General features: G+C 40.2%; 2 protein-coding genes and 1 pseudogene across 2 annotated transcripts; 1 reads left to right on the forward strand and 2 right to left on the reverse strand.

Annotated features, from left to right (window-relative positions):
* Positions 1-973: 973 nt before the first annotated feature.
* LOC115689329 (calcium-transporting ATPase 12, plasma membrane-type-like) lies at positions 974-4,987 on the reverse strand. The gene is made up of 2 exons (XM_056316139.1): positions 4,272-4,987; positions 974-3,904 (listed from the first exon to the last, which is right to left on the reverse strand). Exons 1-2 carry the CDS (start codon positions 4,563-4,565, stop codon positions 974-976), a joined length of 3,225 nt encoding a protein of 1,074 aa, XP_056172114.1. The 5' UTR covers positions 4,566-4,987.
* Positions 4,988-12,736: 7,749 nt separating this feature from the next.
* Positions 12,737-16,253, forward strand: LOC130139390 (uncharacterized; annotated as a pseudogene).
* Positions 15,716-19,321, reverse strand: LOC130139341 (calcium-transporting ATPase 12, plasma membrane-type-like). Its single transcript, XM_056316140.1, has 5 exons — positions 19,011-19,321; positions 18,689-18,887; positions 18,243-18,593; positions 15,842-17,058; positions 15,716-15,740 (listed from the first exon to the last, which is right to left on the reverse strand). Exons 3-5 carry the CDS (start codon positions 18,564-18,566, stop codon positions 15,716-15,718), a joined length of 1,566 nt encoding a protein of 521 aa, XP_056172115.1. The 5' UTR covers positions 18,567-18,593; positions 18,689-18,887; positions 19,011-19,321.
* Between the last annotated feature and the right edge of the window lie 3,928 nt (positions 19,322-23,249).

A 23,249-nucleotide genomic window follows, 5' to 3' on the forward strand; every position in this document is an offset into this window, starting at 1 on the left:
AGTACAGAACTGACGTGAATTGAATGTCAATGGTTAATCGTCTTGCTCTGTGCACATTATTGTTCGTGACAGTCGATCAGATGGAATTTGTAATGTTCATCCACTAAAAGCTTTCAGGGTCCTTGTCGAGCATCATTACTTGGGTTAGTTCGCGATTTTCCTTGATGATTGTTGGCAATTAGGTAACGAGGCAAGCTGCGAATTTGTTCGAGCCTCATGTAGAACAGCATTGTCGATGAATGTTTCCAGTGGAAAATGCATTGAGCCATTGACACCGAAGATTTGTGTTAAGGAGCCGTCAAGAACTCACAGGACAGAGAATCGAATAGCGAGGGAGTTCGGAACCAATTGCTGTCTCACTCTCAGCTAAGCTCAGTTGCAGGTGCTCCTCTTATCTTAATGACTTCACCTACTTGCAAGCATCAATTCACGCTCCAAAGTCATGTCTCGGTAGTCTATTCAACTAGTTTCTATATTAGATACACAGCACATGATGGAAGATTCCTGAATAAAAACTTATGATCATCTTCCGTTCTCTGATTCTTAAAATTGTGGCTATTTTACTTGCTTATTTGCGTATGAAACTGCACATTCTGATGATCTCTTACGTAGGTTTTCAGATACCTTGTAAGATATTTCCAGAAACGAACTGTTACAACCCTGAAAGAAGTGCTAAGTAGAGCCAATTTGCAGCAAATTTAAATGGTATCAAAATGAAAGAGGGGCCGCTAAGTGGATTAATGTGAGAAAAAATGAAGTACAGAGAAGAACTGAAAGGAAAAGGAATTGATTAGGAGACATAGATGGCGTTCATTATGGCGTATAATATTATGTACAAGGCAATCTGAATGAGCAATTCTTGGCAACTAGTCAGTGAAAGTCACAAAACTAGGTTAATGAACTGACTCATTCTGTCTGACACGCTTCTATCATGCATCCTCCTAATCCACCTTATTTACAATGCCACGCACCATCATTCAGTTTTTCCATCACTATTGCGGAGAACATTTTGGGCCTTCAACTTCCAGCATGAGTGGAAGCTCAAGATTAGGACAGCTGAGTTTATAACCCACTTTTTAATCATCTGGAGTGTGCACTTTCCAGCTAAGTCTATGCACCATGATATTATCCCAAGAAGCAGACACATTCCCCATTCTGCGTATGTCAATCTTGAATCACCTGCAATGATATGTGCTATCTCAAGAAATCCGACCTGCAACAACAAAGCGGCAACTATACCCACCCAAAACCATTGACTGCGATGGACACCTCTGAAGATGTTCTTCTTTTCAGGCTCTCGTGCATTGAATATGTTGAATACTTGGCATAGAAAAAAGCTATTGAATATCACAGTCTCAATCACCTTCTTGTTAAGCCTGAGAATTGTAGGCCCTTTAGACTGTATGGTTGCCAAAAGAGACACCTGGTAAGCTATTTGTATGAAAATATTCACCCACATGGCCTTGGTAATGAGTTGTCCATCTTGTTCCAGTGTGAATTTCTTCGTGAGCATCTCACTGGGTGGTTCCATCAGTAGAGCCAAACCACCTAGAAGAGTCAAAACTGATATTGCCCAGTGCAATTGAATCGTTGTTATAGGTGAACTTCCATGAGAGGCATCTGTGATCAAGGGTATCAACAACCCGGCTAAGGTCATAGTTAGCTGAAATTGAAGGTACTTTTGCATACTACTGAATATGCATCTTCCACACTTCATTATGGCCAGGATGGATGTGAATTTTCCTTCCATGATGATAATGTCAGTGCTCTTTCTTGCAATGATAGTGCTCCAAGTAGCAAATGTCAGTCCTACATCGGCAGCTTTTAGCATGGGAATGTCATTTGTTCTGTTTCCGACCACTGCAACCGTGTGTCCTCGATCTTTCAAGCAACTCAGCAGAAGGAGCCTATCAGATGGAAGGGAGCTCCCCATCACAGAAATTCTAGCTGCCATATCCATCCTCTCTTCATCAGACCTATTCCGAAATTCTGCACCTGAGATGACCGGTTCATCTGAATCAGGCTGTATCACTCCAAATGCTGTGGCAATGTTCTGAAGCATCGAAACCTCCTCACTCGATACTAATAGTACTTTAACTCCGGCTTCTCTGCATTCTTTGATCACTTCTGTTGTATCTTTCAAGCTATTCTTCTTTAGCCCCAACAGTCCCAGCATTGTTAGATTGCCTTCATCATACCTGGAGTCATCAACTTGCTTACGAGCAAGCGCAATTGATTCATTATCTTTTGACAGCATTTGGTTAATACGGCCTTCAAAAATTATCTTTTCATTTCTATCCATGGTCCTTATATTGCCTTCAATGTCATAAAAGTGTGAACACATGTCTAGTATTGCTGTTGCAGGTCCCCTGCAGTGCCAGTACCTAGGCCCTTTACCTCCATCCTTTCCGATCACTGCTTCAACTATGTCCTTTTGGGTTGGCCATTTAATGATACTGTGACTTTGCTTCCAGATATCCGTTTTCAATCCCCATTTCTCTGCAGCCCAAGAAAGGATTGAGTTATCCACTGAGGTTCGGCTGTTCTCTGGTAATAAAGATAATATGCCAATCCCATCGCAAAATGCTTCGGATATCTTGAAATCTTCACTGATAACTTCTTCACCAATCCAGCACCTTTCAACTTCATGTGGGGTCAATGTTAGTCCCCCTGTTTCGTCAGTGCAGATAATGGTGACTGATGCCATGGTGACAGTAATGGATGGTTCTTGAGCAAAGATCTTGTCACCGAGCATCCTCTTGTTCCAGCAAGTGATGGCAATAGTGATTGCTAATGCTAGTCCTTCGGCTACTCCAACAAGTAGCAAAGTACATGAAGAAGTCAATGTATTTATCATCCCTTGTGTTGAGAAAACTCTCTTTATAGCTTCATATAATCCCTTCAGAGGATGTGGCTTCCCTGAGAATTCTGGCAGGTCCGACTTATCATATTCCTTCTCGAGCTTGAACTGCAAAAAAAGCACCACAAGTATGATTATTGAGATGACAATACTGGTTATCTGTGTCGAAGTGCTCAGCTTGTTGAGTTGCTTCTCCACTGGTGTCTTTTTCAATGGTGGAGCTCTGCTCAAAATATTGCCCAACTTCGTCTCGGCACCAACCGAGGTCACAAGCATTTTGCCAGTACCATCAGCTACTCTGGAACCATAAAACAAGAATGGATTCTGATCGTTGATGATGGGATCAGCTTTGTCATTCACTTCCAAGGATTCAGTGGGTATGAGCAAACCATCGGCAGGAACTCGGTCTCCCTTCTCTAATAGCACAATGTCTCCCACAAGGACGTCGGATATGCAAATAATTTGACGGTGTCCCCCTCTTAAAACATGAACTTTCTGTTCTCCATTTTGCCGAAGGTCGTTTCTTGAAAGCTGACGTGAACTTTTTCGAAATTCACAAATCGAATGGACTATCACGATCAGAATGACGGCACCTAGTGTAAGAGCCCCTTCATACCAACCCGTTCTCAGTCCTTTCTCCTGGATCCTAAAGGCGAATGACAGAATGGAGAAAATTAGGAGGAGGAAGATGGTGCTACTGTTGCAAGATTTCCTGAGGAAGTGGATGAAGTTACTGTTATGAGCCTCCGACTTGGGTTTAAGGATTGCAGTGCGTCGCCAAGGGAGGTCCTCTTCGTGACCTGGAATTCCATTCACCATATCACTGTTGAGAGCCTCTGCTATCCCTTGGACACCTCCAAAGTGTTGTAAGGTAGTCGAATCCTTTTCCATTACCATCTTAGCGATATTTTCAGTTTGGAGCACCACAACAGTAGCTTCATGATCCTTACCAAAAAAAACAGTAGCTTCATGATTGATGAACCCACGATTGATGCCCAATTCCCTGATTGGCTCTGGTTCCCCAGTATCCAGCAATTCTGTGCTCTGTAACAAATGAATATGCTACCTCAGTTTTAGAAGCTTCTTCCCAATGTTTTGTTGTTAGCTATACTATTTTACAGCTAATACTAGATCTTTAACTGAAATCAGTTGCAGCAGACCTAGACATTATATGTCGGTACTAATGAGTAAGGCCATGAAAGTAACTTTCAAGTCCTTAATCAACCGATTCATGAACCGAGAGACGCATCTTTCAGTGATTTTTTGTCCCCAGTAGCTAAAAGAGATGAAAGATCATTTGGAGACTGACGAACTTATAAGCAAGATCACTTATCAAATGTTTTGGTGGTGAGTTGTTATGAAAGTGTTGTGTGGTCTTGCGATGGAAAAGCGATGATTTGAGACTACTCACTGCAAGTTGTGTATCCATCTCGGTGTTATTTGCCGCCGAAACGAGTTTCTGGTGAGCCTTTTGGACCAAGTAGACCAAATGCCACCATCTCCTCTGGGTATTGCCGGCATTGAGGAGACTCGGTTGCTGCGACTCAACATCTTGATCATCAACCGCACATACCTCAATCGCAGCGTTATTTATTGTCGAAATGAGAAACGAATTTTTCTTCAGGAGGGTCTTCCCAGCATTGACGAGGAGGATCTCTTGCTGAGACCCAACTTCCTGGTCATCCGCAGAGCTCTTCCGTGACATCGCTGAATGGAATTTCACGTTGATCAACTGGAAAAATGAAAACTAGTCACGGTTCCAGGTAATTAGTGAAGAATCATGACTGCGGAATTGCAGCATAGTCTCTCTCTCTCTCTCTCTCCCTCCACTGAACTTTCGAGCAATGACAGGGAGGAAAACTTCACCTGTTTAATGAATCCAAAAGAAGTAGATGCGGATGAACAACACCAGCAAAAGAAGAGAACGTGGAAGTTTGGAGATGAGAATATGAGCAAAGACTTGGTATGCAGCAATGGAGCTCGCTGTGACCCCCTTCTTATACAGAATCTGAAGCCGCGTATCAACTACATTTCCTCTACATGTCCAAACTAACTCCGCGTCGCTCGTCACGACACTGAGACCTGCTTCGTCGTAAGTTCGAGCCAAAGACTTCCTGGACTTGTCTTTCCAACCCTTTTTGTCATCAACAAAGAAACGCAAAAATCCACCTTGCGTGCATCCACGTTTTCCTGAGTCTCACAGTAATTTTCCAAGCAACTACCCGATATTAAGGCTTCATATGACAACCATTCTGTGTCCGAGAACAGATTCTGCTTAGAAATGATTCTTTTTTATTCCGTGCCCGGGAACAATTTCTAAACATTTAAACGCGTTTGTAACTGCCCAAAATTTCTATTCTTAGAATAGAAAAAGAACAGAAATGCGTTTGGTAACTATACAAAATTTCTTTTTATTAATAATATTTTAATAACATTTTGAAATTTTTAATATTTGTTTTTTTTTCCTTTTTTTCTTTTTTTCTTTTTTCTCCTTTCCTTCCTTGGCCATGGCTTGTCGCCGGGGCCAGGGCCGACTAGGGCGTCGCCGCCCTCGCTGCCACCCTCGTCGACGACCTCGCCAGTCGCGACGGCGAGGTCGGCCTCGCCTTGGCTAGGCGAGGCTCAACCCCGCCCAGATCTAGCGAGGCCGACCTCGCCATCGCCAGATCTGGGCGAGGTCGAGCCTCGCCGTCGCAGTCGTGAGCTGCCCTCGCCGGCTCTAGCCTTTGGCCGGTGGCCGGTGGCGGCGGTCGGCTAGCGGCGGCAGGCCGGGAAGAAGAAGAACAACAAACCAAGAAAAAAGAAAAAAAACCAAGAAGAATGAGAAATTGAAAATTTGTTTCATAATCAAGAAGCTACTTTTTTTTGCTTCTTAATTATATTCCAAAACTTATTCTGAGAATAATTTTTTGTAAAATTGTGCCAGGGTACAAAAAATTTAATAAATAGATTTGTGATCCCAAACTAATTTTGGAAATAAAAGAACAAAAATTTTCACTGTTTGGCAACTGCCCTAAGCCATGCCCAACATCAAAGAACAATCATACATTCCCACATGCGCCATCCTCAAAGAAGAACCGGGTGAACACCGAGCCATTCGGACCTTTCTTCTTATGATATTACGGCATGTTTTCCTCGATTGGAAGCTTATTCAACGTATGTGAACGGGGTGATTTGCGTGACATAAATAAAAATTAGCCAAATCGAAAGATCTAGATAAATCGCGACGTTGGAAACAAAAACCGAGTAAAGCTACGCGGTGGAGGCCATGGACTAGCAGTGTCCCTCAATACCTTCTAGGGTTGGTGGGCCCATTGAAAAAGGAAAATTTCATCGCTGACCCGTTTATTCTCATTTGGCCCCTCTTCAAAACCTTGTCTCGACTCTGACTCTATTAGGACATTTCAATATTAAATTGCGCCTTCATCTAACATCTTAAATTTTCAGAGCAGTTAACAGTAAGACGAAGATGTGATAAAATAATTAAATATTCTAATAATCTCAAATTTAATCCAAATCGCCATTTTTACATTTTGGATAGAATGGGCATCATTTTTGTTAAGGCGGTGCTAGCATAACGGCACCGGTAAATAGAATTTCTATACGTGCCCTTGACACCACATAATGGGCATCAAAAGTGTCTTATCCGCTTAGCATGATTAGCATATAATGCAGCCTTAAAGGCCTTGAAATCCAAGCATGCTTCGCAGATGTCTGTACTAGAGGATCCAAACAAAAGTACTCGGTTCAAGTGTCGTTAGAGGTCATTCATTTGGCTCACAAGTACATGTCTATGTAAAGGTTATGTTAAAGCGACATAATCATTCTTATCTTGTACGTGTATTATATATTTGATTTGAGACAAGTGAGTTTTGACGTTATTTTTGGAAATGTGCATAGTGAATGTTCGGTCCCTTAGAAGAAATGCATTACTTACTGGGCTGTGGTTGCTCACATCTCTCTTTCCCAAATTTTTTCAGGTCCTTCAGTTAGTGATCAACAGAGCGAGAGCGATATCGACGGAGATTTTTTGGAATTTGATTCTTTGGTCGTGTCCCTCCCTCGTTCTGTAAGGATTTGGGGCGTGGGAAAAACTATGGGAAAAACTAAGAAGCGCGTTCTAAGCTTAAGGGACATGCCTGACTAAATTTTGTCTGAATCTCCACGCTATCTCGGCATCCTTCCTTCGTCGTCATTTCCGTGTAAAGATTTGCAGCATGTCTTTTCAACCTTCTTCTTACTTTCCCATCGCTGCGGTACTTTTATTTCAATTTTTTTTGGATTTCTAAATGAAGTATGGATGTCTTTCAATTCTTTTCCTGTATTTATAACTTACTTATAACTCTCCCTTCAAAATTTAAAAGTATAACATATGATTGAGTTTCACTGAATTATGAAAAAAATGAGGTAACATGTCAATGTATATATATCATTTGAAAGTCTCAAGCGTTTCGGGTTAAATAGAAGTCATTGCAAATACATCTAATTATGAGTTTGTCATATAAAACTTATGAAAGATTCATGTAGAACAGATGCAATTAACACCATAAGAGTTTATAGGTTGTGAAAATACATATATAGAAAAATACGTATATATACGCACATATACATATACATGTACTTTGTGAAAGAAAATATGCGTGAGAGAGAGTTAGAGACATTTTATAGTGATTCTTAGCGTGTGTTTGTTTATGGGGAAATTTCATAATAAAGAAAAACACTTTGCGGGAAATCATTTTCCAGCAAAATGTTTTCCCATTTTCAGGTTAGGGAATTCGTTTCCTAACTTTAACAATGCATATTTTCTTTGACCATGAATTGTATTCTATTGACCGATCATTTTCAGCAAACCAAGTGCGTGAAAGTTCAGAAAATTAATTCACGGAAAATTTTTATACTCAAACAAACACACCCTTAATAAAAGTCGCACGGCATTCATATGAAGGAATAAGATTTCGATACTTTAGCATAGGTCTAAAGCGTGGAAAAATGCAATTGGAGAGGCAAATAGAGGTATAGAAAATTTAAACTCGGGACATCTTACTCTAACAATGTGTTAGATTTAGTGAGATCAGTGCCAACTATTCTAAAAATTCAAGCCGTTAGATGAATGTGTACTTCAAATATTTTAAATATTCTAGTAAAGAAAAAATTAAGAGGGTGTCCCATGATAGGTCCAAGAGGCAACAGCATATTGTATTCGTGACCGCTCGGGGCTTGCAAAATCGACCTTGCGTGTATGCGCGTTTCGCTCAGTCTCGCGGTGATTTTCCAAGCAACTGCATGACGGTAACCCAATGCTCAACCTCGAGAAATAAACCATATATCATTGCATTCCCACATCGGTCGTCCTCCGAGAAGAACCAGGCGAACGCAAAGCCAATTTTGACCTTTCTTTCACGGAATAATGTGCTTTCCTCTCGCTGGATTGGAGGCTGTAGACGGGTCGAATTTGCGCGTGTTTACGAAAATCGAGAAAAGCTAGATATTGCAGATCGAGGACGAGCACGAGCACGAGGACGAGTAGTCTCCCTCATACTTTCTAATATTGGCTTTATCTCAAAGTTTACTTTTTGGATGGAATAGACATCGTTTTTTTTTTTTTATAACTGAGGTATCCCACGTGCAATGGACTATTCCTCGGGGTGGTGGAGTACAAGACCAATGCCACCGGGTAAGCCCCCAAGATGTGATCGACGGGACTTGAACCTGGACCTCATCAGTTTAACTGTCTGAAGTCAGGAACTCTCGACCACTCGACCAATCACCATTTTTTGTTTTGTTATCACACTCATCAACTCATTGTCGGGCATCTCGCCCGAGCGACGCCCGGTGAGGCTAGCCCTAGCCCAAGCGACGCCTATCCTCACCCTCACCCGGGTGAGGGCCACCATCACTTGTGCAAGGGCTGGCAGTCATGGTCATGGAAAATGGAGGAAAAAAAACAAGAGGAAAAAAAAGAAAGAAAAAATTTAAAAAAAATTTGAAAATTATTAAAATATTATTTTAAAAAATGTCCACATCAGTATCAGCAAACATCCACATCAGTAATATCCGGCCAAAATTAGCATAGAGGACTGAATTGACACTAGATCAAAAGGTTTATAATTAAATTGACACCAATACAATAGATTTAAGACTTTTCTAACACTTTTCCCGGAGGAGAACAAGTGTACTAGCATAAGACTTACATATTCTCATGTTTACACCAAAAAATTACCAATATCGACATATGATAAACTTAGTTGATGAGAGCAGAGTTTGGTCATTTATAAACAGAATTATCGACAACTCGATGGATCGACAGCTTGAAGGAATCAACAAAAAGTGGAGTTGATAATCTCAGATCAACCGTCAAAGGAGTAATAGGCAATGTAGTGGAATAAAGCAATCGTTAAGAGAGTGGAGTTGAAGAAACTGCCACAATAGTGGAGTTAATCGTCAAAGGAGTAACAGGCAATGTAGTAGAATAAAGCAACCGTCAAGATAGTGGAGTCGAAGAAACTATCACGGTAGTCGAGTTAATGTAACCATCAATGTAACCGATTGATTGTAGCATTTGTTTGTTTGTAACCTCCATTGATAACCGTCGATTGTAGGCTTTAAATAGTCACATCGTACTCTTCGGAGGCCCCCCACGCACAAACAAACAAACATGTTATATTTCAATTCATGCACTATAATTATAGTTTCCATACTTGAGTCGTCGATTAAATTTTGGCATGTTTCTTAGCTGTAATTTTTCAAATTCACATTGTTGGTTAAATTTTGGCATGTATCTTTGCTGTATATCATGAGTGCATCGTCGTCGATAAAATTCTATCGTTGCATCTTTAAATTCTTAGATTTTGCCATCGATGATGTTTGGTTCCGTTCAAAGTGATTACGTTGTCGGGTTTTGTTGTCAATTAAATTACGGCACAGTTTGTATACGTTCAGTTCCGCTTCAAGTAAAGTTATCGATTATCTTGTTTACCCGTGATATTTCCTGTCCGGAGTCGCCACAGAACCTGTTTCTTTTTACAAAACCAAATAACGACTTTCGGTGAAAAATGTTTTGTCGCGGAGTCTATTTCCAATCAAACATCGCCGACATGGCGCCATCCGTCATACGTGGCACGACCATCATGACCGTTATTTCCAACCAAAATTAGTCAAAAGGACTACATTGGCAAATCGTCAAGAAGGTTTATGATTAAATTGTTAAAATTGAAAAGTTTATAACTGAATTGATCGCCGTATAATAGATTTAGGACTTTTGGGACGATTATCCCCTGCAAATTTATAGGAGACAAAATCGAATCTCAAAGCTTGAAACTTAGAATTTTATTCCTTTGAAAGATTTTCTTGTGGGGATGCTTCTGATTTGTGGTATCAGCTCTTTCCCGCCCTTTTTTTATGGCGATTTTAATGCTTTTCGCTATTGTTTGAATACTCATTTATAATCTAGCTATCATATAATCATTTTCTCGTATCAATTTTGTAAATCAATTGTGATTACTATTACCTGGCAATATTCTTGTCCAAGAACATTCTATTGAATCGAGTCGATTGCATTAAAAAAAAAATTTGTTTGTGGAACAATGCTAAATCTCGTAACGAAAAGATTAACAATATGATCACTTTAATTTTTAATTATTTGTCGTAGACCTTGGTGGGTGATTCCATGTAAAGAAAGTTTCTAGACTCAAGGATTTTCTTTGTACTTTCCTTCTTTCTTGCTCAACTCCATGCGGAAAAATACATGATTTAACGCGTAGATTGAAACCAAACAAATTGCCACTCTGTGAAACCAAGTTTTTTTTTTTTCTAATTTGTTGACCGTTCTTATGCTAACAGTGACATGATTCAACTTTATCTTTTTGAGTATGTTACAGAAATTCACGCATTTCAGCGGATCATGCGATAGACCAATGAATGCCCGTCTAAGACCATTTATAGAAAAGTAGAAAGAAAATAGAGAGGACATACCAAGATTTACATAGTGTTTTTCGAATCAGTACTTATATTTACGGGAAGAGCAGCCACAAAAGTTTCACGGTAAATCCAGAGAATTACAAGTACGATTGCACAAGATCTCAAGTGTTTCCCAGCCGTCGAACCAAGCAATCTCATAAGTGTTTTCACACAATTACAAGTCAGATCTAGGCTCATGACCTCAGATACAGCAGACAGAGAGAGAGAGCAAAAGCAGTTTGGGGGCTCAATGGCGGAATCGCGGGAGGCTTAGACGGAAGCGAGACTGGGTTAGGTGAGTTGGCCGGGGCAAATGAGAGCAAGTAACAACTTTTTATTTCGTTAATTTACTTTTTTAAAATTTGATATTATATTCTATTCAAGTAACAAATTAATGTAAAGAGCTTAAAGTGAGTTAAATGGGTATGTACAAATTTTCATAGGTTGGGTATAATATGAATGTATTTTAATAATACGAATTGACTCGAGTATTGGTTGGATCCATGTCTGGTTGAGTATGGGTTGTTAATTTTATATTGCATTAAAATAGGCCAAGATGAATTAAATGGTCAATTTGGGTTGGACGGTTTTTTACTCAACCTGCCCATTTGACGGGATTAGTGGTAAGCTAGACAAACCAATTATGCAAACAAAAAGAAATTAAGCCACTTGTCCAAAGATCTCACAAAGGCCTGTTTCCCTTTAAAAAAACCCTCCAACATTCCAAATCATGCCACAAACTTTTTTTGTCTAAGACTAAACCTCAAGCTTTAGATCTAATCCCAAATATGCACCGAACTTTTTTTGTCTAAAAAAAATGCTACACATTAAGTTTTGTCCCAAATCTGCCTTAAATTTCGTTTTGTCTAAAAAAAAATCATCAACTTTCAATTCCTTCTCAAATATGATCCAGTCCCAACTTGACATGACGTTTCCACGTCGAAAACAAATGCACATCAGCAAAGTGACAAGGAAAATTATCTCCAAAATGTAACCGTTCTACGATATGAAAATTATGGACGACTAATGGCGATTTTTGGAAAGAGGGCTAATTGGGCAGATTTGGGATTAGAGTAAAAATTGATGGATTTTCTCTTAAACAAAAGAAAGTTTAGGTAAATTTGGGGCTGGACCTAAAGTTGGGGTTTTTTTTTTTTTTAGATAAAGAATAGTTCGGGGCAGATTTGGATTGAACCTAAAGTTTGAGGTTTATTTTTATACAAAAAAAAGTTCGGAGCAGAATTAGGATTAAACATAAAATTTCGGGTTTTTTGAGGGAATTAGGCTTAATTGCGAATTGTTGCATGTGGATAATTTTTTACTCAATCCAAGAAAATGTTTGAACTTTTACCTCCGGCCCATGAAAGGGTAAAAGGCAACAAAAACTCTAAACTATGCCCACCATGACACATTTATCCTAAACTAAAAATTTGTACCTGTGTGACACATTTATCCTCTATCAAAGTTCTGTTAATGAGAATTGTTAAAAATTTATCTACATGGAAGCCAAAAAACAAATAATGTTGACATGGTGCGCCATGTGGCTTAAGTGAAATAAAAATGAGGTTATTTTTGTTGAAAAATCATCTAACGGAACATTGACGGAGGATCAATGTGTCACATAGGTACAAATTTGGGGTTTTTTATGTCACAAGAAAAAGTTTGGGATAAATGTGTCACAGTAAATATAGTTTGAGATTTTTTGTGACTTTTTCCTCATGAAATGAAAGCTACATTTGAATTCGTTGTTTAAGATTTTGCATGGCCATTACAGTGGACAACAACTGTTAACATGATTGCCACTTCAAAGCACAACTTTGCATTATTAAACTAATAAATGGAATAGAGTTTTGTTTTTCGTTTCTACAAAGCAAGACACTCATCTTTCCATCACTGAAACGACAAACGTGTGTCCGATAATGGTCAAACTCACCAGAAATGGAGAGGCCGTTGACTTTGACCAGCTTCGTGGACCGACTGGTGCGTCAACTGCGCTCGCTTGCAGGTGGTAGTTTCAAATTCATGTCTGCAATTTTGTTTTCTCGAGATTTCGGCTGTATAATGATAAGCTCAGTTAGTGATTGAGTTCAATCGAAGCTAAGCTCGAAACGAGGACGTTGGTCGCCTTCCATTGAAGTTCTTTTGCTGCTGGTTTGCCAAACCGTTCCTTCTACTGGGTTTTGTTCAAGATCTGTTATCTGATATTGCACGCGTTGAGAGTTAATGCTTCTTTGAAATGAAGAAGAATGATTGCGTGAATCAAAGATAGGAAGAAGAAGGAGAAGGAAGGAGAATGTGAGTATAGAACTGTCAATGGTTAATCGTCTTATTTTGTCCACACCGTTATTCATAACTGTTGAATAGATGAATTAGTGATGTTCATTAACTAAAAGTTTCAAGGGTCCTTGTCGAGCATCATATACTGAATGATAGCAGATACTTTTTTGGGGGTTAATTCGCTAGTTTCCTCGATGCTGTTGTTGGTGATTAGGTGACGAGGCAAGCTGTGAATTTGCTTAAGTCTTGTACAAAACAGCATTCCTTAATGAAGGTTGCCAATGGAAAATGTGTTGAGCCATTGACACCAAACATGGGCGTTAAGGAGCCGTCAACTGCTCACAGGACAGAGAATCGAATAGCGATGGAGTTTCAAACCAGTTTCTGTCTCCCTCTCGGCTAAGCTCAGTTGCAGATGCTCCTCTTATCGTAATGACTTCACCTACTTGTAAGCATCTATTCACAGTCCGAACTCATGTTTCATTTGTGATGGAAGATTCCTGTATAAAAACTTATGATCGTCTTTTGTTACTATTTGCTTCCTCTCTATATATTGAATAATCTCTGATTCTTACAATTGCAGCTATTTTACTTGCTCACATGCGTATGAAACTGTACATTCTGAAGATCTCTTACGTAGGTTTTCAGCTACTTTGTAAGACTTTTCCAGAAATTAACTGTCACCACACTGAAAGAAGTGCTAATAAGAGGCAATTTGCAGAAAATATATATGCTGTCAAAATGAAAGAGGGGCGATTTCATAGTTTAATGTAAGAAAAAATGAAGCAAAGAGAAAAATTGGAAGAAAAAAGGATTGATTGGGAGATATAGATGGCTATCATTATGGTTCTTTAAATATTTTACATTGCCATGTGAATGAGCAATTCTAGACAACTAATCAGTACAGCTGCTAAACCATGTCAATGAACTGAATCATTCCGTCTGACTCACTTCTATCGTGCATCCTCCTAATCCACCTTATTTACACTGTCATGTACCCTTTTTCAGTTCCTCCATCTCTTGCAGACAAAATATTAACTCTGGTATGTTGGGCCTTCAACTTGCTGCATGAGTGGAAGCTCGAGATTGCCAGCAGGTTCTGGGACAGCTGAGGTTAGGTTTCTGTTATCTCTGACAACTGAACCTGGTGGCTTTGTCACCCACTTTTTTACCATCAGGAGTGTGCACTTTCCAGCTAAGTCGATGCACCATGAGGTTATCCCAAGAAGCAGACACATTCCCCATTCTGCGTATGTCAATCTTGAATCACCTGCAACGATGTGTGCTATCTCAAGAAATGCAACCTGTAACAACAAAGCTGCAACCATACCCACCCAAAACCATTTACTGCGATGGACCCCTCTGAAGATGTTGTTCTTTTCAGGCTCTCGTGCATTGAACTTGTTGAATACCTGACATAGAAAAAAGCTGTTGAATATCACAGTCTCAATTGACTTCTCATTTAGCCTGAGCATTGGGGGCCCTTTAGACTGTATGGCTGCCAAAAGAGATGCCTGGTAAGCTGTTTGTATGAAAATATTCACCCACATGGCCTTGGTAATGAGTTGTCCATCTCGTCCTGGTGTGCATTTCTTCATGAGCATCTCACCCGGCGGCTCCATCAAGAGAGCCAAACCACCTAGAGTCGTCAAAACTGAGATTGCCCAGTGGAACTGAATCGTCGTTATAGGTGAATTTCCGTGAGAAGCATTTGTGATTAAGGGTATCAAAGACCCGGCTAAGGTCATAGTTAGCTGAAACTGAATGTACTTTCGCATGTTACTGTATATGCATCTTCCACACTTAATTATGGCTAAGATGGATGTGAAATTCCCTTCTGTAATGACAATGTCAGTACTCTTTCTCGCAATGTCAGTGCTCCAAGTAGCAAATGTGAGTCCCACATCAGCAGCTTTTAGCGTGGGAATGTCATTTGTTCTGTTTCCGACCACTGCAACTGTGTGTCCTAGATCTTTCAAGCAACTGAGCAGAAGGAGCCGATCGGATGGGAGGGAGTTCCCCATCACAGAAATTCTAGTTGCCATATCCATCCTCTCTTCATCAGAGCTAGTCCGAAATCCTTCGCCTGTTATGACCAGTGCATCTGAATCAGGCCGTATCACTCCAAACTCTGTAGCAATGTTCTGGAGCATCGAAACCTCCTCACTCGATACCAATAAAACTTTAATTCCGGCTTCTCTGCATTCTTCTATCACCTCTCTTGTATCGTCCCTGCTAGTCTTCTTCAGCCCCAACAGTCCCAGCATTGTTAGATTGCCTTCATCAAGCCTAGAGTCATCGACTTGCTGACAAGCAAATGCGATGGAGTCAAAACCTTTTGACCTCATTTGCTCAATAATGCCTTCAAAATCCATCTTTTCACTTATATCCAACGGCCTTGTTTTCCCTTCAATGTCATAAAATTGTGAACACCTGTCTAATATTGTTGTTGCAGGTCCCTTGCAGTGCAAGAACCAAGGCCCGTTACCTCCATCCTTTCCGATCAATGCTGCAACTATGTTCTCGTTTTCGGTTGGCTGTATGAACTTAACGTCCCTGTGGCATTGCTTCCAGACTTCCGTTTTCAATCCCCAGTTCTCTGCAGCCCAAGAAAGGATTGAGTCATCCACTGGGGTTCGACTGTTCTCTGGTAACAAAGATGATATGCCAATCCCATCGCAAAATGCTTTCAGAACATGAATGGATATTTTGGAATCTTCACTGATAAATTCTTCACCGATCCAGCACCTTTCAACTTCTTGTGGGGTCAATGTTAGTCCCCCCAGTTTGTCGGTGCAAATAATGGTGACTGATGCCATGGTGACAGCAATCGATGGTTCTTGAGCAAAGGTCTTGTCACCCAGCATCCTCTTGTTCCAGCAAGTGATGGCAATAGTGATTGCTAATGGTAGTCCTTCGGCTATTCCAACTAGTAGCAAAGTAAATGAAGAGGTCAACGTATTTAACATCCCTCGTGGTCTCAGGAAAATTCTCTTTATAGCTTCATTTAATCCCTTCAGAGGATGTGACTTCCCTGGGAAATCTGGCGGCCCCGAGTTATCATACTTCTTCTTGAGCTTGAACCGCAAAAACAACACCGCAATGATGATTATTGAGATGACAATACTGATTATTTGTATCGAAGTGCTGAGCTTGTTGAGTTGCTCCTCTACTGTTGTCTTTTTTGATGGTGGAGCTTTGCTCAACATATTGACCAACTTTGTCTCGGCACCAACTGAGGTCACCAGCATTTTTCCAGTACCATCAGTTACTTTGGAACCATAAAACAAGAATGGATTCTGATCATTGATGATGGGATCAGCTTTGTCATTCACTTCCAAGGATACAGTGTGTATGAGCAAACCATCGGCAGGAACTTGGTCTCCCTTCTCTAATAGCACAATGTCTCCCAAGAGGACATCGGAGATGCAAATGGTTTGACGGCATCCCCCTCTTAAAACATGAACTTTCAGTTCCCCATTTTGCCAAAGCTGGTTTCTTGACAGCTGACGTGAACTTTCATTCCGAAATTCACAAATTGAATAGACTATCACGATCAGAATCACAGCACCTAGTGTAAGAGCCCCTTCATACCAGCCTGTTCTCAGCCCTTTCTCCTTGATCCCAAAGGCAAATGACAGAATGGCCAAAATCAGGAGGAGGAAAATGGTGCTGCTATTGCAAGATTTCCTGAGGAAGTGGATGAAGTTTCTGTTATGAGCCTCCGATTTGGGTTTAAGGATTGCGGTGCGTCGGTGATGGAGGTCCTCCTCATGACCTGGAATTCCATTGACCATATCACTGTTGAGAGCCCCTGCTACCCCTTGGACACCTCCAAATTCTTGTAAGCTAGTCAAATCCTTTTCCATTATCATCCTAGCAATATTTTCATGATTGTTGTGCCCAGAATTGATGAACAATTCATGTGTTGGCTCTGGTTCCCCAGTATTCGGTAATTCTGTGCTCTGTAATAAAAGAATAAGTTACTTCAGGTTTAGAAATTTCTTCCCAATGTTATCCTGAAAGCTATGTTATTTCACAGCTTAAAAAGTATCACAAACATAGAAATTCTAATTTTTTATCTGAAATCATTTCAGCACATTTCAAGTTATACTTCTAACGCTCAAAATTATATGTGCTCATCTGATAAGTGCAAAGAGTGATAGGTTATGTGTGAAGCCCATCAATGCACGAAGTAGACAAGTTCTATCAGCAACAGATACATATATATGGACTAAATAATGCATATGGCAAGCCTTAGATCTAGAGTAGCATAATAAGAAAAAGAGAAGATGTTCGATCGTCGTAAATAGATAGATAGATAGATAGATAGATAGATAGATATATATATATATATATATATATATATATATATATATATAGAGAGAGAGAGAGAGAGAGAGAGAGAGAGAGAGAGAGAGAGAGAGATTTATTTAAGGTGTATTAAAAGTCATTATCAGACTTTGGCAAACCTTGTCATTGTAAATTGAAGCAGCAATTCTAAAGTGCTTCCAGTATGCTTGCTTTTAAGAGCAGCACGCTCCAGGAAGTGTAGATTCGATGGTGGAAACTTAATATGTGGCTTCAAAACACTTCATGGAAATCAGTTGCAGCAGACCTTGAGATTCTATTTTTGGTACTAATGAGTAAGAGCACAAAAGTAGCTTTCAAGTTCTCGACTAACTGATTCATTCATTAACTGAGAGACTTATCTTTTAGTGCTATTTTTTTAACTGAGTAGCCATGGAATGCAACCAAGACCAGCTCTTCTTCCAAATAGAAAGTGCTTCCACCATGTTGCCGCTGAGAAGCCTAAGGGACAGTTCTACCAATTTCATTTAGTTACTTACCCATCAATGCATCATGTTCATTAGCACACAATTGCTGTAAATGGAGAAGATGGTATTCATGTGAACGAATATGGATTATTTACGCTGGAACTTTTATGACTCAATAGGACGTGGAGGAAGAACCAGTCTGGGTTTGAAATGGTAATGCCGCCGTCACATGAAAGATCGTTCGGAGATTGGCAAACTTCTAAGCAAGACAAATAAATGAAAAGATCACTTATTGAATGTTTTGGGGGGGAGTTGTTATGAAAGTGTTTTGTGGTCTTGTGATGGAAAAGCAATGATTTGAGACTACTCACTTCAAGTTGTGTCTCCGCCACAGCATTATTTGCTGTCGAAACGATGACCCGGAGAGTCTTGACAACCAAGTAGACCAAATGCCACCGTCTCCTCAGGGTTTTGCCAGTATTGAGGAGAGTCGGTTGCTGCGACTCGACATCTTGATCGTTAACCGCACATGCCTTAATCGCAGTGTTTTTTGTTGTCGAAATGAGAATTGAACTTGTCTTCAGGACCAAGAAGACCCGTTGCCACCGTCTCCTCGGGGCTCCACCAGTATTGACGAGGAGGTTCTCTTGCTGAGACTCGATATCCGGCTCATCTGCAAAGCTCTTCTGTGACATCTCTGGATGGCGTTTCACGTTGATCCACTGGCAAAAAGAAACCTAGTCACTTCCAGGTAATCTCTACCCCCTCCCAACACGCACACACTGAACGTTGAGCAATGATAGGGGTAAAACTTTACCTGTTTTATGAATCGAAAAGAAGTAGATGCGCATGAACAACACTAGCAAAAGAAGAAACGGTGGGAAGTAGCAGATGAGAATATGAGACTAGTTATACAGCAATGGAGCTCGCTGTGCGCCCCTTCTTATAAAGATGATGGATCACGGGTCGTCGGCAAAGCTCTTCTGTGACATCTCTGAACGGAGTTTCACGTTACTCTACTGGCAAAAAGAAAACTAGTCACGCTTCTAGGTAATTAGTAGAGAATCGTGACTGCAGAACTATAGCACATAGTTTCTCTCTATCGAACTTTTGAGCAATGATAGGGAAGAAAACTTTACCTGCTTGATGAATGCAAAAGAAGTAAATGTGTATGAACAACACTAGCAAAAGAAGAAACGGTGGGAAGTAGCAGATGAGAATATGAGCAAAGAACTCGTAATGCAGCAATGGAGCTCACCGTGCGCCCCTTCTTATAGAGAGATGAATGAGGGTTGCAGACTGGGAAGCGCGTTTAAGTTGAGGGGAAACGCTTGTAACTTTTCTCGGAATGTTCTTACTAACACGGCATCGCTCGGTTCACTAAAACCGAACCGCTTCATCCTCGGTCCAATTTTGCATGTCTTTTCAACCATCTGCTTACTTTCCCATCGGAATTCTCATATCAAATTTATGGATTTCTGAATGAAGTGTGAATGTCTTTTTATTCTTTCTTGCATTTATAATATAGGACCTGACCAAGTCCTTATATTGCTTCGTCTAAGGTCCCATGCGAATCTCGGCATCCCTCGAACGTAAAATATCAAAAGGGAAGAAAAACATAAAGGGGGAAAATAGGGGAGATAAGCGTGCAAGCACCGACACGTGAAATTAAGAAACGCAGACGTGTCAGCCCACCAGTTATATATACCTGGACAGGCAAGGTAGCCCCGGTCGGAGTTTCGGCTCTTACTATGTGATGAGATACCTCTTAACCAATCAATGATCCACGGAGTACCCTTGGCTAAGGGATACCTCTTAATATAAACTTACAATACCGTCCAAAATTTAAAAGTAAGGGATACTATTTGGGGTTTTCATTGATTAAGAAAGAGGCAAAACGTCAAGGTAAAGATGATTCGAGAATTTTCAATGTTTCGGATTACGTAAAAGTTGAAGTGGGGATTCCGTAACGAGTACACATTTGCAAATCTCAGTATACGCGTTTTGCGGAGTGTCTCAGTGATTTTTCCAAGCAACTACGTGCCATTGACCCCATGGTCGACGGCCAAAAACTAAAGAAACATTCACTCCCACATGAGCCATCCTCAAAGAGAACCAGGTTAACACAAAACCATCTTGACCTTTCTTCACAGAACGACAAGCTTTTTGCTTTTGCTGCAGTGGAGGCTGACTCGGTGCATGCTAAGGGTAAGCGGTCCGAGGGCCAATCTTGGTTCCACCTATAATCTACCCGTCGGAATTGATTCCCAAAATTTTGAATCATAAAACCTACCCTATATTTTTTGAAACCTAAAATCTATCATATCACATGTTTCAGGGTCGGTTTCATAGTTTATTTAAGTTCCATCTGTATTCTTAATAGAACCTTTTTGTCATAATTGATTTCTCAATTTTTAGAATCTGAATCTTACCATACATATGATAGGACTTGGAACCGTGCCACTAATAGGACACTTTGCCTGCATCGACGTCATAAGTCAAACACAAGTCGTGCGAAACCGAGAAAAGTCGGGAAATTGGAGGTAGTGGTGGGTTAGTAGTGCGCCACCACGTGTGACAAGTCCCATCCTCATTTTCTCCCTCTCCCAAACCGCGTTGCTGTACGTTTTCGTCTCGGATTCAGCCCAAATCGCTAGATTTACGTTCTGGATGGAATAGGCATCATTACCATCGCGCTCAATTTGTCTTATTGCATGGTTGCGAAGATGTTTCTGCATGACTTGCATGAGAAAATGATAGTAAGGTGCGTCAACCGAGAGAGTGGATAGGAGGAGAAATGACAGACATAGTCAAAAGTGTCATCATCCGGCTCACAATATTAGCATAATGCAGCCATAATGGCCTTGAATTGTCGCAGGGGTGTACCTGATTTTTTTGTTATCGGCTCTTTCCCTTCCTTATTAACGGAGATTTTGATGGTTTTTGCTATAAAGCAGCTTGATTCCTCAACTCAACCTCGTTGCGTTAATATAGGAAATGTTAGTAGTATGTTTTGTTATGGGATAAATGCACGGACGGGAAAAGTAGCATAAAAGCCCTAAACTCATTGATTCGGTACCAATTCAGTCATAAACCTTTTAATTGAATCAATTTAGTCATAACCATTTTCTCATTGATACCAATTCAGTCCATCCGGACAATTTAAGCCGGAAATTACTAACGTGGACGCCGGGCATCCTATATGGCCTAGTTGGCAGACGACCAATACTAACGTGGACATTTTTAACAATATTTTAATAATTTTTTGAATTTTTATTAATATTTTAAATTTTTTCCTTTTTTTCTTTTTTCTTTTTCCTTTATTTTTTTTCCTTCTCTTTCCTTTTGCCTATGGCCGATACTCGACCATGGCCGGCAACAGGCAACAGGCCACAGGCAAGGGCGTCGCAGCCCTCCCCAGATCTAGAGAAGGCTCACCCTCGCAACCTGAGCCAAGGTCACCCTCACAGCCTTTGACGAGGGTTGCCTACACTGGCTCTAGCGAGGGCTAGACCCTCCAGCCTGGGTGAGGGCCACCCTCGCCGACTATGGCAAGGGTGACCCTCGCCTGTGGCTAGTACTTGGCCATGGCCGGTGACTGGCTACAGGACAATGGAAAAAGAAGGGAAAAAAACAGAAAGGGAAAAAAGGAAAAAAATTCAAAAATTCAAAAAATTATTAAAATATTATTTAAAATACGTTAGCGCCGGCCATCTGCCAGCTATGCCACGTAGGACGGCCAACGTCCACATCAGCGCTTTCCGGCTTAAATTAGTCGGATGAACTAAATTGGTACCAATATAAAAAGATTTATGACTAAATTTGTTCAATTCAAAGGTTTATGACTAAATTGGTATAAATATAATGGGTTTGGCACTTTTTGATACTTTTCCCATACATAAACACATGACTTAAGTGTGAATCAAATCTAAGGTTGAGCGATGAGGCTTGTGATGGCAAGTAATGACAACGGAACTACGTCGGTGACGATGGTGGTGGGATGGCCGGTAATGTTGGTTGAGAGGAAGGAGGAAGAAGAAGAAGAAAAATAAAAGATGGGGAAAATAAGTAATTTTATGGGAAAAAAAATCATTTTAGTTGAGCTGGCTTTACACATCATCTCTCTGGACCCACACTGCTAACTTGGCGATCCACTTCGGCAAAATACACATCGCATGGCATTGCACTTTACGGAAGGCTTATATTGAGTGCGGTCCTAAAAGTTCGAGAACTAAATTGAACCCAAAAAAAAAAATCATGGGTTACACCAAAAGTCGAACCAAAATCCAGAGATTATGCATACTATCCCTTTTTTTTTATATGAAATATATAGGGAGTAAAAGGAGGCAAAGTCAAAATCATTCTTCTTCTAGTCATTACCGTGTGCGTGTTATTTCCAATTTGCCTCTTCGCTTTTTATTAATTGAGGGAAGAAGGTCTTCTTGTGAAAAAGAAAGTCATTTTAATTGAGCTGACTAGGACCCACATTGCTGACTCGGCGATCTAAATTGGCAAAACTTTACGAAAGAATCCTATTTAGTGTAATTCTAAAAGTTCGGAGACTAAATTAAACAAGAAAAGTTTCGTGAATTGCATTAAAAAAATCGGACACATATTTAGAGATTGCCCATCCGGTCATCCCCATTTCTCATGAAATCTAGAGAGTTAAATGAGGCAAAGTCAAAATCATTCTTCTTCGAGTCAGTCATCGTGAAGTTTCCAAGTTACTTCTTTCCCATTTCTTTCAATTTGCTAAAGGAGAAAAACTTTAATGGCAAAACTTTCAACTGATTGTTTGTCTTTTTTCACTAACAAAGATATCTAAAGTACCACTAGCGTACAACAACATTAATAATATTAAAAAGGGATTCCGAAAGCATACGAAAAAGCAGGGAAAATTATCTTAAAAAGTCATAAATTTATTGCACGCTCATCAATGCAAGCTCAAACTTTTCAATTTTACCAATTGAGTTTTAAATCTTTTCACGTTTTGCCAATCGATTCAATCAGCTAATTTTGGCCGAAAATCGTTAATGTGGACACCGGGCCTCCTACATGGCACGGCAGTCCAGCCCAAGCCCAGGCATCCCTTGCCCAAGCCAATGAAAAATTTTAAAAAAAAATCGTTTAAAATTGTCCTCGTCATCACTTGTCGTGCCACGTAGGACGGCCGGCCGGCATCCACGTCAGATTGATTCAATTGGCAAAACATTAAAAAGTTTAGAACTCAATTGCAAAATTAAAAGATTTAAGATTTAATTGACAAAAGTACAATAGGTTTTGGACTTTTTGGACAATTTTCCAGGAAAAAGCATATCTCATCATGAAAACGGCACTCAAACAAGCATATCAAAGCACATTCCAGGAAACAACACTAA

Source organism: Syzygium oleosum, unplaced genomic scaffold (genome assembly GCF_021117445.2).
Source record: "Syzygium oleosum isolate NSW1041296 unplaced genomic scaffold, Sole_v2.1 Sole_v2.11, whole genome shotgun sequence".
NCBI lineage: Eukaryota > Viridiplantae > Streptophyta > Magnoliopsida > Myrtales > Myrtaceae > Syzygium > Syzygium oleosum.

What these genes read in the sequence shown, in the direction of transcription:
- LOC115689329 (XM_056316139.1), bottom strand. Translation starts at nt 4,565, where the DNA reads ATGTCACGGAAGAGCTCTGCGGATGACCAGGAAGTTGGGTCTCAGCAA. An exon ending in AGATGGATACACAACTTGCA is followed by an intron (nt 3,905 to 4,271) that starts GTGAGTAGTCTC and finishes CATTTGTTACAG; the next exon opens with AGCACAGAATTGCTGGATAC.
- LOC130139341 (XM_056316140.1), bottom strand. Translation starts at nt 18,566, where the DNA reads ATGTCACAGAAGAGCTTTGCAGATGAGCCGGATATCGAGTCTCAGCAA. An exon ending in TGGCGGAGACACAACTTGAA is followed by an intron (nt 17,059 to 18,242) that starts GTGAGTAGTCTC and finishes CTTTTATTACAG; the next exon opens with AGCACAGAATTACCGAATAC. An exon ending in ACCCCACAAGAAGTTGAAAG is followed by an intron (nt 15,741 to 15,841) that starts GTGCTGGATCGG and finishes CTTTGTTACCAG; the next exon opens with AGAACAGTCGAACCCCAGTG.